General features: G+C 39.5%; 1 protein-coding gene across 8 annotated transcripts in view; it reads right to left on the bottom strand.

Moving 5' to 3' along the window:
• The window catches only part of NR2C1 (nuclear receptor subfamily 2 group C member 1), a 97189-nt gene that overhangs the window by 16418 nt on the left and 68131 nt on the right, over positions 1-12640 (bottom strand). For all 8 annotated transcript variants that reach the window (XM_077832186.1, XM_077832201.1, XM_077832194.1 and 5 more), the window contains 3 exons: positions 7625-7790; positions 5862-5983; positions 266-405 (listed from right to left, as the gene is read on the bottom strand). In XM_077832186.1, coding sequence (XP_077688312.1) covers positions 266-405; positions 5862-5983; positions 7625-7790 — 428 coding nt within the window. The remainder of the gene's footprint in view (positions 1-265; positions 406-5861; positions 5984-7624; positions 7791-12640) is intronic.

Genomic DNA, 12640 nt, shown 5'->3' with positions numbered 1-12640 from the left:
GGAAGGGGACACATTAAAATACAGTTTTTATTATTATTAAATGTGACTGACTTCTGTAGATTTACAAAATTTTCCACATTTTTCACGGACTTTATATTATTATTTCAATAGTGGCCATTCAACTGTGTACACAATAAATTTCCATTAACAATTTGCAAACAACTAATAAACTTCTGCACAGTATAAAAATTATGCACTGACATTTAACTCATGCTGTTAATTAACTCCCCATCTACACCCTGAAAAATAGCAGGATGCATCTTACCTTGCTGTAAGCTACCATGCAGGTGATTAACAAATGCAGTTAATATAGTTGCTACATTCATCACTTGTGAACACTGTGCAAGACCAAGTGTAAAAAGTTCATTCCAGCAGGCTTTTACTAATGATATGCTGTTATCTTGCCTATTTAAAGGAACAAAAAAATTCGGTCAATGAAATTGTTTACTTGCAATTAAAGAGTGCTTCACATCTGCAGCGCACAATACAAATAGTAACCATTAATCTAGTTTAGCCATTACTACCACTTTCAACAAATCAAGACCCAGATCAAAAATATTTGTATTTGCATGTTAGAATTAAAATTCCCACGTTTATGTTAAAAGTAGCATTTGTATAGAAGTTGGTTTGTTTTTAAAGAACTAAAAATTAATAGTCTGAATCACAGAACAGGCCACCCAAATAGAGAGAATTTGCTTCAATACAGAAATAAAACATCCTCCAATTGCACACCAATTGTGTAGTTCTCACCCACCTCCCCACACAAGAACCCTTAAGGGGTATCATCAAACAACTACAATCCATACTCGATGGGGACCCCCATTCTAAAAGAAATCTTTCCTGAACCCCTCTTCCGGCCTTCAAACAACCCACCAACTCTCCAAGCTCAGCAGCAGCAGCAAAGACAGGAGAGGACACACCAACTCGAAGTAGTACCAGACCCTGCCAGAACAGATGCAAAACCTGCCAACGTGTCTCCACCAGGAGCATAGCTAGGAGGGGAGCGGGGCAGCGGTCGCTCTCCCATGGAGTAGAAGTGGCACCTTTTTAATTTTTTGGTGCCTTTGTAATTTTTACTCACCCAGCAGCACTCCGGGTCTTCGGCGGCGGGTCACGCGGTGCTCCGGGTCTTCAGTGGCACTTCGGCGTCAGGTCCTTCACTCGCTCCGGTCTTCGGCGGCATTTTGGTGGTGTGTGTGTGTGTGTGTGGGGGGGGGTGTCTTCAGTGCCGCCGAAGACCGGAGCGAGTGAAGGACCCGACGCCGAAGTGCCACTGAAGACCCGGAGCGCCGCCTGACCCGCCGCCGAAGACCCGGAGCGCCGCCGGGTGAGTACTAGCCGGTGGTGCCTTTTTTTATCTCCGCTCCCCCTGTTTTTTCCACCTGGCTAAGCCAGTGGTCTCCACTGCAACAATGATCAACGCCCACCCTCACACACCTTTCTAAATCCATGGGTCCTACACGTGCCTATCACATGTGGTGTACCTGAACCAGTGCACTAAATGCTCCAATTACAACTCTGTGGGTGAAACCAGACAATCACTACACTCTTGAATGAACTCATGCAGGAAAATGATAAAAGAAAAAACATTGTATCACCTTTGGGTGAACACTTTTCACAAAGTGATCACACTATACCTGACCTATTGGTCCTCCTCCTCAAAGAAAACCTGCACAACACTTTCAAGATGAGCCTGGGAGCTTAAATTCATAACTTTGCTAGACACTAAAAATCATCTACTGAATACACACACTGGATTTATGGCTTATTGCAACAATCTATAAATCACTAACAACTGCCCCTGAGGTCTCCTCTCATTCTTTTTCCCTCTGTGACTGGAAGGGTGTTAACAGTCCACTTCACCTTGAAATGTATTTTAACTACTTATGCTAAACAATCTGCTCCACCTTATATTTAGCTATGATGCTCCGAGTATATTTCCCAGACATGAAGAAAAGCTCGGTGTCAGTTGGTCCAATGAAAGATATTACCTCACCCACCTTGTCTCTCTACACCTCCCTAGCACAAGCAAGCTGGTAGACATCATTAGTTACATTTTCAATGCATGTCCTATCACATTAATTTGCTCAGGGTTTACACTAGTTTTTAAACAATATTTACATGCAGTGGCGGAAGTTCAGATGGCTCCTGTGTTGAGGATGCTGAATGGCAGGCTGAAGGCCTTTTTAAAAAAAAACCGTAAAGCTGGCATGTTGTTGGATTATGTTTTTAAATAAATTTAGTTGAAAGTCAACAGTTGTTTCAGTATTTGATTTAGTCACAAAGGGGAAATGGAGACATTATGCAAGATAATCACAAAAAATTTATCCAAGGCATTTTAGACGTGTGCAGAGACCAATATGACTTATGTATGGATGAAGGTTAACTTGCATTTTCTCCATTTTTTCTCATAGTTGCTATAGTATTTTTAACCATTTGATTTTTTTTTTTTAAGAGTATGTTCTGAAATTACTCTGTCTCATAAAATGACACCTGACAGGAAAGTTACAGAGTACACACAAGATGTTTCTCTTTGTCTTGGAATTAAATGCACTTCCTCATGTCATGCAGAACTACATGAACTATATCAGAGCTAAGAAATTTAAGAGAGCTAATGGATTTTGCTGCACAGAGTGCAAGCTCTTAAGAAAATATAAAGAGAATGATAAAAACTGGTTTTAGCTGCAAGAGGCAATTTATTTCTGGTAACTGGCATGCTCTACAATAAAAAACCCCCCACCTCTCAATGTCTGACAAAGGTTACTAATACTTCTCACTATTTTCCAGAATACGTTAATAATGGTACAGTGACTACCAGTAATTGATTTGCAAAAGGAGAACAACATCTGATGCCCAAGGCACACAGGTAGCTGTGTATCAGCCTCTCTCTACCTTTCTTTGGTGATTTTCATCACCATCGCACGCTAGTTGCAAATACAGGCTGAGTCCGATCTCACCACTTGCAACTCATGTACCACAGGAAATCATGAGATGTTAAAAGGTTAAAATGACTAATTCAAGAAATGATGGTATGCATAGACAAGTTCAGCTCTCTGCCAACAACCAAACATAGGTTTTCATTTTCTAATGTAATGCAATAATCTTCACTTTATATTAGGGCTGTCAAGCAATTAAAAAAATTATTTGCGATTAATCGCGCAATTAAAAAAATTAATTATGATTAATTGTGCAATTAAACAATAATAGAATACATTTAAATATTTTTGATTTTTTCTACATTTTCAAATATATTGATTTCAATTACAACACAGAATACAAAGTGTACAGTGCTCATTTTACATTTATTTTTTATTACAACTATTTGGACTGTAAAAAAACAAAAGAAATAGAATTTTTCAAGTCACCTAATACAAGTACTGTAGTGCAATCTCTTTATCGTGAAAGTTGAACTTACAAATGTAGAATTATGTTAAAAAAAAACTGCATTCAAAAATAAATGTAAAATTTTAGAGCCTGCAATTCCACTCACTCCTACTTCTTGTTCAGACAAACGAGTTTGTTTACATTTGCAGGAGATAATACTGCCCGCTTCTTGTTTACAATGTCATCTGAAGGTGAGAACAGGTGTTCTCATGGCACTGTTGTAGCCAGTGTCGCAAGATATTACATGCCAGCTGTGCTAAAGATTCATATGTCCCTTCATGCTTCAGCCACCATTCTAGGGGACATGTGTTCATGCTGATGATGGGTTCTGCTTGATAACAGTCCAAAGCAGTTTGGACCGATGCATTTTCATTTTCATTATCCGAGTCAGATGCCATCAGCAGGAGGTTGATTTTCTTTTTTGGTGGTTCAGATTCTGTAGTTTCTGCATTGGAGTGTTGCTCTTTTAAGACTTCTGAAAGCATGCTCCACACCTTGTCGCTCTCAGATTTTGGAAGGCACTTCAGATTCTTAAATCTTGGGTCAAGTGCCATAGCTATCTTTAGAAATCTCACATTGGTACCTTCTTTGCGTTTTGTGAAATCTGCAGCAAAAGTTTTCTTAAAATGAACAACATGTGTTGGGTCATCATCCAAGACTGCTATAACATGAAACAGATGGCAGAATGTGGGTAAAACAGAGCAGGGGATATACAATTCTCCCCCAAGAAGTTCAGTCACAAATTTAATTAACACATTTTTTAACGAGTATCATCAGCATGTCCTCTGGAATGGTGGCCAAAGCACGAAGGGGCATACAGAATGTTCAGCGTATCTGGCACGTAAATACCTTGCAATGCCAGCAACAAAAGTTCCATGCAAATGCCTGTTCTCACTTTCTGGTGACATTGTAAATAAGAAGAGTGCAGCATTATCTCCTGTAAACGTAAACAAACTTGTTTGTCTTAGTGATTGGCTGAACAAGAAGTAGGACTGAGTGGACTTATAGGGTCTGAAGTTTTACATTATTTTGTTTTTGAGTGCAGTTATGCAACAACAAAAAAAAATCTACATTTGTAAGTTGCACTTTCACGACAAAAAGATTGCACTACAGTACTTGTATGAGGTGAATTGAAAAATACTATTTCTTTGTTTATCATTTTTACAATGCAAGTATTTGTAATCAAAAATAATATACACTTTGACTTCAATTACAACACAGAATACAGTATATATGAAAATGTAGGAAAACATCCAAAATATTTAATAAATTTCAATTGGTATTCTATTGTTTAACAGTGCAATTAAAACTGCGATTAATCGCGATTAATTTTTTTGAGTTAATCACGTGAGTTAACTGCGATTCATTGACAGGCCTACTTTACACTTCATGTTTATAATGAAGAGTACTCAGCAATTCTAACAAATTCATTTAATTGTTTAGATGTATTGTTGGGGATGTTTTTTAAAAAGCAATATGAAAGTGATTTTTCAAAAGTACAAGTTTACGATAATCCAAACCTAATTCAAGATCGTAAGAATGACCATACGGGGTCAGACCAATGGTCCATCTAGCCCAGTATCTTGTCCTCTGACAAGGTGATCAGTATCAGATGCTTCAGAGGGAATGAACAGAACAGGGCAATTTATCCAGTGATCCATCTCGTCGTCCAGTCCCGACTTCTAGCAGTCATAGGGTTATGGACACCCAGAGCATGATGTTGCATCCCTGACTATGTTTGCTAATAGCCATTGATGGACCTATTATCCATGAACTTAGCTAATTCTTTTTTGAACCCTGGCCTTCACAACATCCCCAGCAATGAATTCCACAGGTTGACTGTGCTTTATATGAAGAAGTACTTCCTTTTGTTTGTTTTAAACCTATTACCTATTAATTTCATTCAGCGACCACGGGTTCTTCTGTTATGTGAAGGGGTAAACAATACTTCCTTATTCACTTTCTCCACATGATTTTATAGACCACTTTCATAGCCAGCCTCCCCCGCCCGGGTCGTTTCTTTTCTGACATAAGTCTTTTTAATTTCTCCTCATTATGAAAACTGTTTCATACTACTAATCAGTTTTGTTGCCCTTCTCTGAACTTTTTCCAATTCTAGTATATCTTTTTTGAGACGGGGAGACTGGAACTGCATGTAGTATTCTAGGTATGTGTGTACCACAAATTTATACAGTGGCATGAGATCTTCTATCTTATTATCTATCCCCTTCCTAATGGTTCCTAACATTCTGTTCGCTTTTTTGACTGCTGCTGCACATTGAGTAGATGTTTTCAGAGACCTAGCCACGATGAATCCAAGACCTCTTTCTTGCGTGGTAACAGCTGATTTAGACGCCATCATTTTGTATGTACAGTTGGGATTATGTTTTCCAGTGTTCCCTTGATATAAGAGTATATTCCAGGACAAATGGTCTATTTAGTCCATTGATTATATCAAAGAATGTTTGAACACTCACCCTAGAGCTTGGAAGGAAGGAATGGAGCGTGCCCAGTGCATGGACAAAAAGAGTAGTCTGGAGGCTGATTCACAGATGTAATGAACATTCAGGTATTCAGGCATCGGAGAAGGCATGGTGAGCTGATGCAAAAAGGAATTGTAAAATTAGTTATTTTATTGCTTGTTAAAAATTGTAATTACAAAAAAAAGTCTTTGACGTAATGTCTTGCAAGGAAAAAAGGAAAGTAGTGTATTTTAAAAAATAACATGAATTAGATAAAGCCTTGAAATAAATTGCATGACTGCCTTTGTTCATTAGTCACAATTGTTAAACTTGTATAGAATTACAGAGCAGTGAAGAAACAGGGCAAATTTATTTGAATTCCACACTTTATATAGATGATCATATATTTGAAAAAATTAGCTATGAGCATCCCAAGTAAATTACATTGCAATCCTTTGAGACATTTTGAGAAGACTGATACCTTAGAAGAAACACTGTCAGTGGGATTATTTTGATGCAACTGCTTACACTTACAGCTATAGATATAAAAAAAAAAAATACAAATTGGGAGGTATCATACCTTTCCATAGCTTGCCCCAGAGGAGTGGAATAAATGGCCTGAAAAATTAGTGGAATTGCCAAAACTATTAGTTTTAGGGGGGAAAATATTTACAAAAATTCTTTGGTTTGTAGTTTTTAAAATTAATATTTCATAAATAAATATACTATTCTAGTATGTTAACATGCTACACCTGATATTCAGCATATATAAACTGCCTGATATCCTAGCACTGCTCACATTAAACATAAATGGCCAAACCTTCCAACTGACTCACACACACAGTTCCATTGAAGTCAAACAGGTTTATTGCATGAGTAAGGGCAGCAGGATTTGATCCAAAATGGATATTTAATTATGACACAGTAGTTCTATTCCCAGAGATTAATAATTGGCTATATATATAAAATTAATAGAATTAAAATAGTTTTGACTAAGATAACTATTTTAAAATGTAGAAACTGTGTTCTAGGATTAGATTTATATTTACAAGGGTGACCAAAGAGTGGGCTGGTTGGAGAGGACAAAGCCCAATGCAATGCTCTGTACTGAAATGTTCATATATGCAGTCTTTTTATTTGCTCAAGTGGTAGCTATGAGTTGAAGAGGAAAAAGATGGAGGAAATTCCATAGGTTCATAAAGTGGAAATAAAAATATGAAGTATTTGGCTCCTCTCCCAAAAAAGGTTGTGGAAAATGGCAAGAGAACCACAATGGTTAAAGTCAATTAATATCCTAAAGCAGTGAGATAGGTAAGCAAAGGAGAAGTCCTGACACAAATGAGGTCCAGAGCCTCAGTTCTAAATCCTGCATGCTTGGCTCATATGTCAAGAGTTTGTATATATGGCACATTGTAATACTTATGAATCTCTGTTTTTTTGTAACTACATAGTGCTATAGATCCAGTAGCATGGATTACAGACTGATTTTGAGGGAAATAAGCTACAGAGAAGATCGCAGTGAAGAGTGCTGTTTATATAATAAACCGTGCTGCAAAAACACTCAGGAGGGATGTTAATTTTCCTGAACAAGAACTAGTTAACCATTGAACAAAAGCAGTGCATTCCTCAGAACATGAATGACAATATTTAAGTACACCTGGTTATTCCTTAAGAAATTTAAACAAATAAAGTACATACCAAATTCTTGAACTTTTAAAATGGCTAAGAAATTAGTTTTAATGTTGATAAGTCAAAAACATTAAATACATATAAAATACCCTGAAAGCGACATGTGCATCGCTGAGAAGCGGCCCCTCTATTTCAACGATATTCATGCTTGTTTCTCCACCAATCAGATGTACATTGGCTTCAACAGTCTCTGCAGAGCTCTGACATGCTGCACTCTCTCCTGGGTTTAGTGCTTTCGCAAGAGTATCAAATGCCCTATCAGAAGACATTGTTATCTATGAGTTCAGTCAAATTATACAGCAAAAGCAAGGAAAATGTAATATCTTGGCTGTGTAGGCTTCAGTCTAGACAGAATCTGTATAGGCTTGTACTTCCAAATATATTCCATTTTGCTCCCCAGTGTGATAATTTGAAAATCCCTAAAGCACTGCTCTATCCCAACACCTTACTTTGCTGCTACAAGCATTATTTTAAAAACAAAGATTGGGGGGTGGAGGAGAAGGTTGTGTGGCACAGAATCATTGGGAATCCCTGTCCCCAAGGCAGAAGTAAGCTTTGCCTCCTGCTATAACATCTAAGGAGCAGATCCCTGGGGCTTCCTCCTAGCAGCAATGGGCGGGGGAGAGAGGCACCGCCAGGAACAGTAGCCCAGTGGCTGCCATCATTGGGAGCCTTTTCAGGGCTCCTTGCAGCTAACACAACAATAATCAGCCATCATCTCTCCACCAAAATACTTAGCAGGTAAGGGAGCAGCTGTCACAAAGAGGAGAGTTAAGGCAGAGACAGAGCCCTATCAAAACATCTGTTTATATAGAGGGGCTAAATAACACTACTGCTGCCAGAGATGGTGTCAGGGAGAGCAAGCCAAAGCAGTCCCGGGGGCTCTCTGATCTGCCTCAACTCTCCTACCCACTTCAGTTTGGGCCGTGTAGTGGTGAAATGTGTGCACCCATCATCCCTTCTTTAGGAAAGGAAATAAGGCTTCAATACTCAAACATTAAATGTTTATCTCCAAGGAAATCCTTTTCCCTTCTACACCGCAACTCCTTCTGCAACAATAAGCCAAGTTTTACAAACCTTGCTCCCTAAGGGTGTGTCTACTCTGCTCATGCCAGCTGACTAGGATCCCAGTGCTCAAGCTGTGGGGCTGTTTAATTGTGGTGTAGACGTTCCAGCTTGAGCTCTGGGACCCTCCTACTTCACAAGGTCCTAGAGGCCAGGCTCCAGCCTGAGCCTGGATGTCTACACTGCAATTATACACCCCTGAACCCTGAGTCAGCTGGCACAGGTCAGCTGAGGGTGTCTAATCACAGTGTAGACATACCCTAAGGCAGTGGTTCTCAAACTTTTGTATTGGTGACCCCTTTTCACACAACAAGCCTCTAAGTGCAACCCCCCTTATAAATTAAAAACACTTTAAAAATATTTAACACTATTATAAATCCTGGAGGTGAAGCATGGTTTCGGATGGAGGCTAACAGCTTGTGACCCCCTTCTCCCATGTAATAACCTTGCAACCCCCTGAGCAGTCATGACCCCCAGTTTGACAACCCCTGCCCGAAGGGCCCAGTCCTGTAGCCCTTGTTCATGCAGGAAGTCCCATTATCTCCAACATTTACTAGCATGAGTAAAGATTGCAAGATAAAGTTTCAAAGAAAGGAATGTCTAGAATAAATTTCTAGTGTGGACAAAAAAAATGAAATCATAACTCATTAAATAAGACAAGGTGTGTTCTGAGTAGTTTACGCATAGTATGGATTTCCTTTATTCTGAGTAATTTCAGGTCCTTTCCATCTCCCTCACTCACTGATGGCTATACAGATCTAATCAAGCAGTAGGGAAGAATGATTATGTACAATTAGGCTGTTATCCAGCTAGGAAACAAAAGCAATAGACTAAATTGCAACATAAAGGGACTTAGACACAGGCCATTTAAAGTGTGGCTTAAATTTATTGTAGGAAAGTAAAGGTTTTATTTTGGGTCTGTGAGTACCACACCCAACAGAAGATACAGAAAGAAAAATGACTAGAAAATCAGTGCGCCTTCTTGAAAGGCCTCAACCTCACTTTCTTTAGCAAATACTTTTATGAGTCTCTTAGAATAAGTTTGTGTAATATTTGGAGGAAGTTATGTGAGATTTAGGTCTGATCTACACTACTAAGTTTCACCAGTAAAGGTTGCATTATGTTAACTCAAGTTTGGGTGCATTCATGCGCAATTCTGAGTCCAGTCAGTAAAACCCTGGCTTTCTGTCAGTCAAGTTAAATCACGTCCCACAAAACAACATAAATCCTGTATGAGCACAGTTCTATGGGTATAACGCCCGTGTGGATGCTGCATTACCTATACCAGTACAAACAATCCTCCAGAAACAATCCCACAATGACCCTTTCCCAGTCACTGTTCTGGTCCCGATTTTGAACTCTGCTGCCTGAAGGTCACAGTGATCAAAGTCCACCCCCTTTTAAAATCCTCAGCATGTTTTGGAAATGCTTCTCTTCCTACTGGCCCACCTTTTCTGCCTTCACACACACAGGTAAGGCATGAGGTAAAACTGCAGCTAACAGGAGCGTGGGGGCAGGGAATCAGGCACGCTTGCACTGCAGCCTGTTCTAAGGAAGAAGTTCTGGACTTCCTCAACCTATGGAGAGAGAATGCAGTGCAAACCCAACTGTGGAATTGCTGCAGGAATAAAGATTATTCAGACATTGCAGAAGGGATGCAAAAGCTGGGATATGACAGGGAAAAGCAGCAATGGTGGGCAAAGGAGAAGGAACTGCAGCAGTCCTACCAATAGGCAAAGGAGGCCAACAGAAAATCTGGAGCTCCCTCCCACACCGGCTGCAACTATGTGGCACTGGATGCCATACTGGGCATATAACCCTGCGAGTGACAGTGGACACCTCATAAGATCCAGAAGAAAGAACCCCAGCAATAGACAGCAATGAAAAGTTCACAGTGGAGGGGGATGTGGAAGATGCAATCCCTGAACAGACCAAGGAGCTCTTCAAGAGCCTGCTAAACATAACTCTGACTTGCCCAGAAGAGGAACCCATTGAAAAAGGGGCAAAGACCTCAGGTAGGTGTACTGCACTTTTAAAAAAAACTTTATTCATAGGTTTTGGAACTCTCCTCCTTCATCCCCACCTCTAAAACTGGTGGCTGAACATATGTGGGCGAAAAACAAAGGAAACCTTTTGAAGTAAACAGTTTATTTGAACAACATGAACTGGCAGTCACAGGCAAAAAAATAAGAGAACACTATAAAATAAGCAACACAAAAACATTCCCACATGTATCCTTTTGCCAGGGTGGACAGATAGAATTTTTAGTAATATAAATCGATGCACTGCAAGCAGGAAAAAAAAAAAAAAAAGTAGTGAAACCAACACTTGAGCATTCAATTCAAATACACAGAAAATTTAAAATAATCCTTAGAAGCAATCCAGTAAATATTTATTCCGACTATATGATTTTTTTTCTGACTAAAACTGGATGGTTAACAGATAATATAAAACATGAAAAATGCAGTACTGTAGTTTTCCAATCTTAAGAGTTCAAATAAAAAAACAATTATTTGCATGCAGTGCTTGAATTCAGGGGTAGAAAGAGGGAGAGATGGTTTATTTCTAGCTTAGGGGGTGTGGCTTTGAATTGACTTTGCACAGCTAGGCAGCAGCGACTACCCTCTCCTCTTTTGAAGTTTTTGGTTGATCTTGGAACAAATCTCTTTTATCATTTGGCACAATCTCAATAAAGTTTTCAAATACTGTAGGATTTAAATTTTGCTTGAACATTTCTCAGGAGGGATGCTTTGTTTCTTCCACCATGATAGGAAACTTTTCCATGCCACCCCATAACAAGCTCCTGCAGCAGTGTTGGTGTGAAGAGGATGGCAGCAAATGGAACTTGAGCAGTTGCCTCCTCCGGGCCTTTGGTACCCGCATGAGTGATACATCAGCCAGAATCACCACTGCCTGTAATAAGTTTAGCAATATTTACTGCACTATCCCTAAACGTATTACCCAGGACATAGGGCAGACCACCCCCCACAACTCTTCATGGCTACAGGTTTTGAAAAGTGCCTCAATATACTCACCATGCTGCTAAACTGTCCTAAAGCAAGTCTGACCCATGTCATACTTCCATGAATATTGTTATGGCAACATTTTAGGCAATTTTCTCAGTTATTTCCTACCTGCTAACCCTTTAACTCTAACAATATCTGAGTGTCTTGTTTATCAGCAGCTTCAGCTGGGGTATCATTGAGAGGGGCCCCCTTCACACCTGCTAAAAGACTGACCTTGATCAGAAGGACAGGGGAGAACATGCTCAGATCTCCTCAGGAGCTCAGAGTCTGTGGACCGCAAGAAAGAAAGTGGAAGGAGTGCATGCTGGAGGAAAGGCACAAGTATGAGGAGCTGCATAGGTAAGTCCACCAAGACATTATGCAGCTCCTGGGATAGCAAAGGAAGATGCTATAAAGCATTAAGCAATAAAGACTTACCCCCCACCAGCCACTGCACTACATGGACAATTCTGTTTCCACAGCTTGGCCTATAAATTCGTCCCTCATCAAGGTGTCAGCATAGTATGTCACAGTAATCCCTTGCTCTCAACCCCAGTGGAAAATAAGCAGTATTTCTATGACTGTATGTACGCTGGCCTGTGATTCATACAAGAAGTTCAGCAGCTTGCACTTTCTTTTTAAATGGTTTTAAATGTTCTTAGAACCATTTTTGTTGTTTATTACTGTTCAAAATTTTGTTTTGCGAAAATCAAGATTTATGTTGTCTTGCAAATAAGCTTTGTGACCTCGATCACTGGATTCATAAAATGCATTCAGAATTAATCTAAAATTAATATATAAGTCAAGTACACTTTAATCATGAAGTGACAAATTAACACAAACCACCACACTCAGACTATGGGTTGCACAGTTAAAATACGCTTTTAAGACCTCCCTTAGCCATACAAGACCTTGATGGGCTCTTGTAATTGTCCAGCTGTTCAATATCAGCAGTCTTTCCACCTTCCCCTCCTCCACCCCACTAATAATGTTTCTCTTTGCTTCACAAATACTGTGAAAAACACAACATGCAAT

Source organism: Eretmochelys imbricata, chromosome 1, assembly GCF_965152235.1.
Source record: "Eretmochelys imbricata isolate rEreImb1 chromosome 1, rEreImb1.hap1, whole genome shotgun sequence".
NCBI classification, from domain to species: Eukaryota; Metazoa; Chordata; order Testudines; family Cheloniidae; genus Eretmochelys; species Eretmochelys imbricata.
The sequence above is the reverse complement of the archived record's forward strand: the minus strand, read 5'-3'. Positions and strand labels throughout refer to the sequence as shown.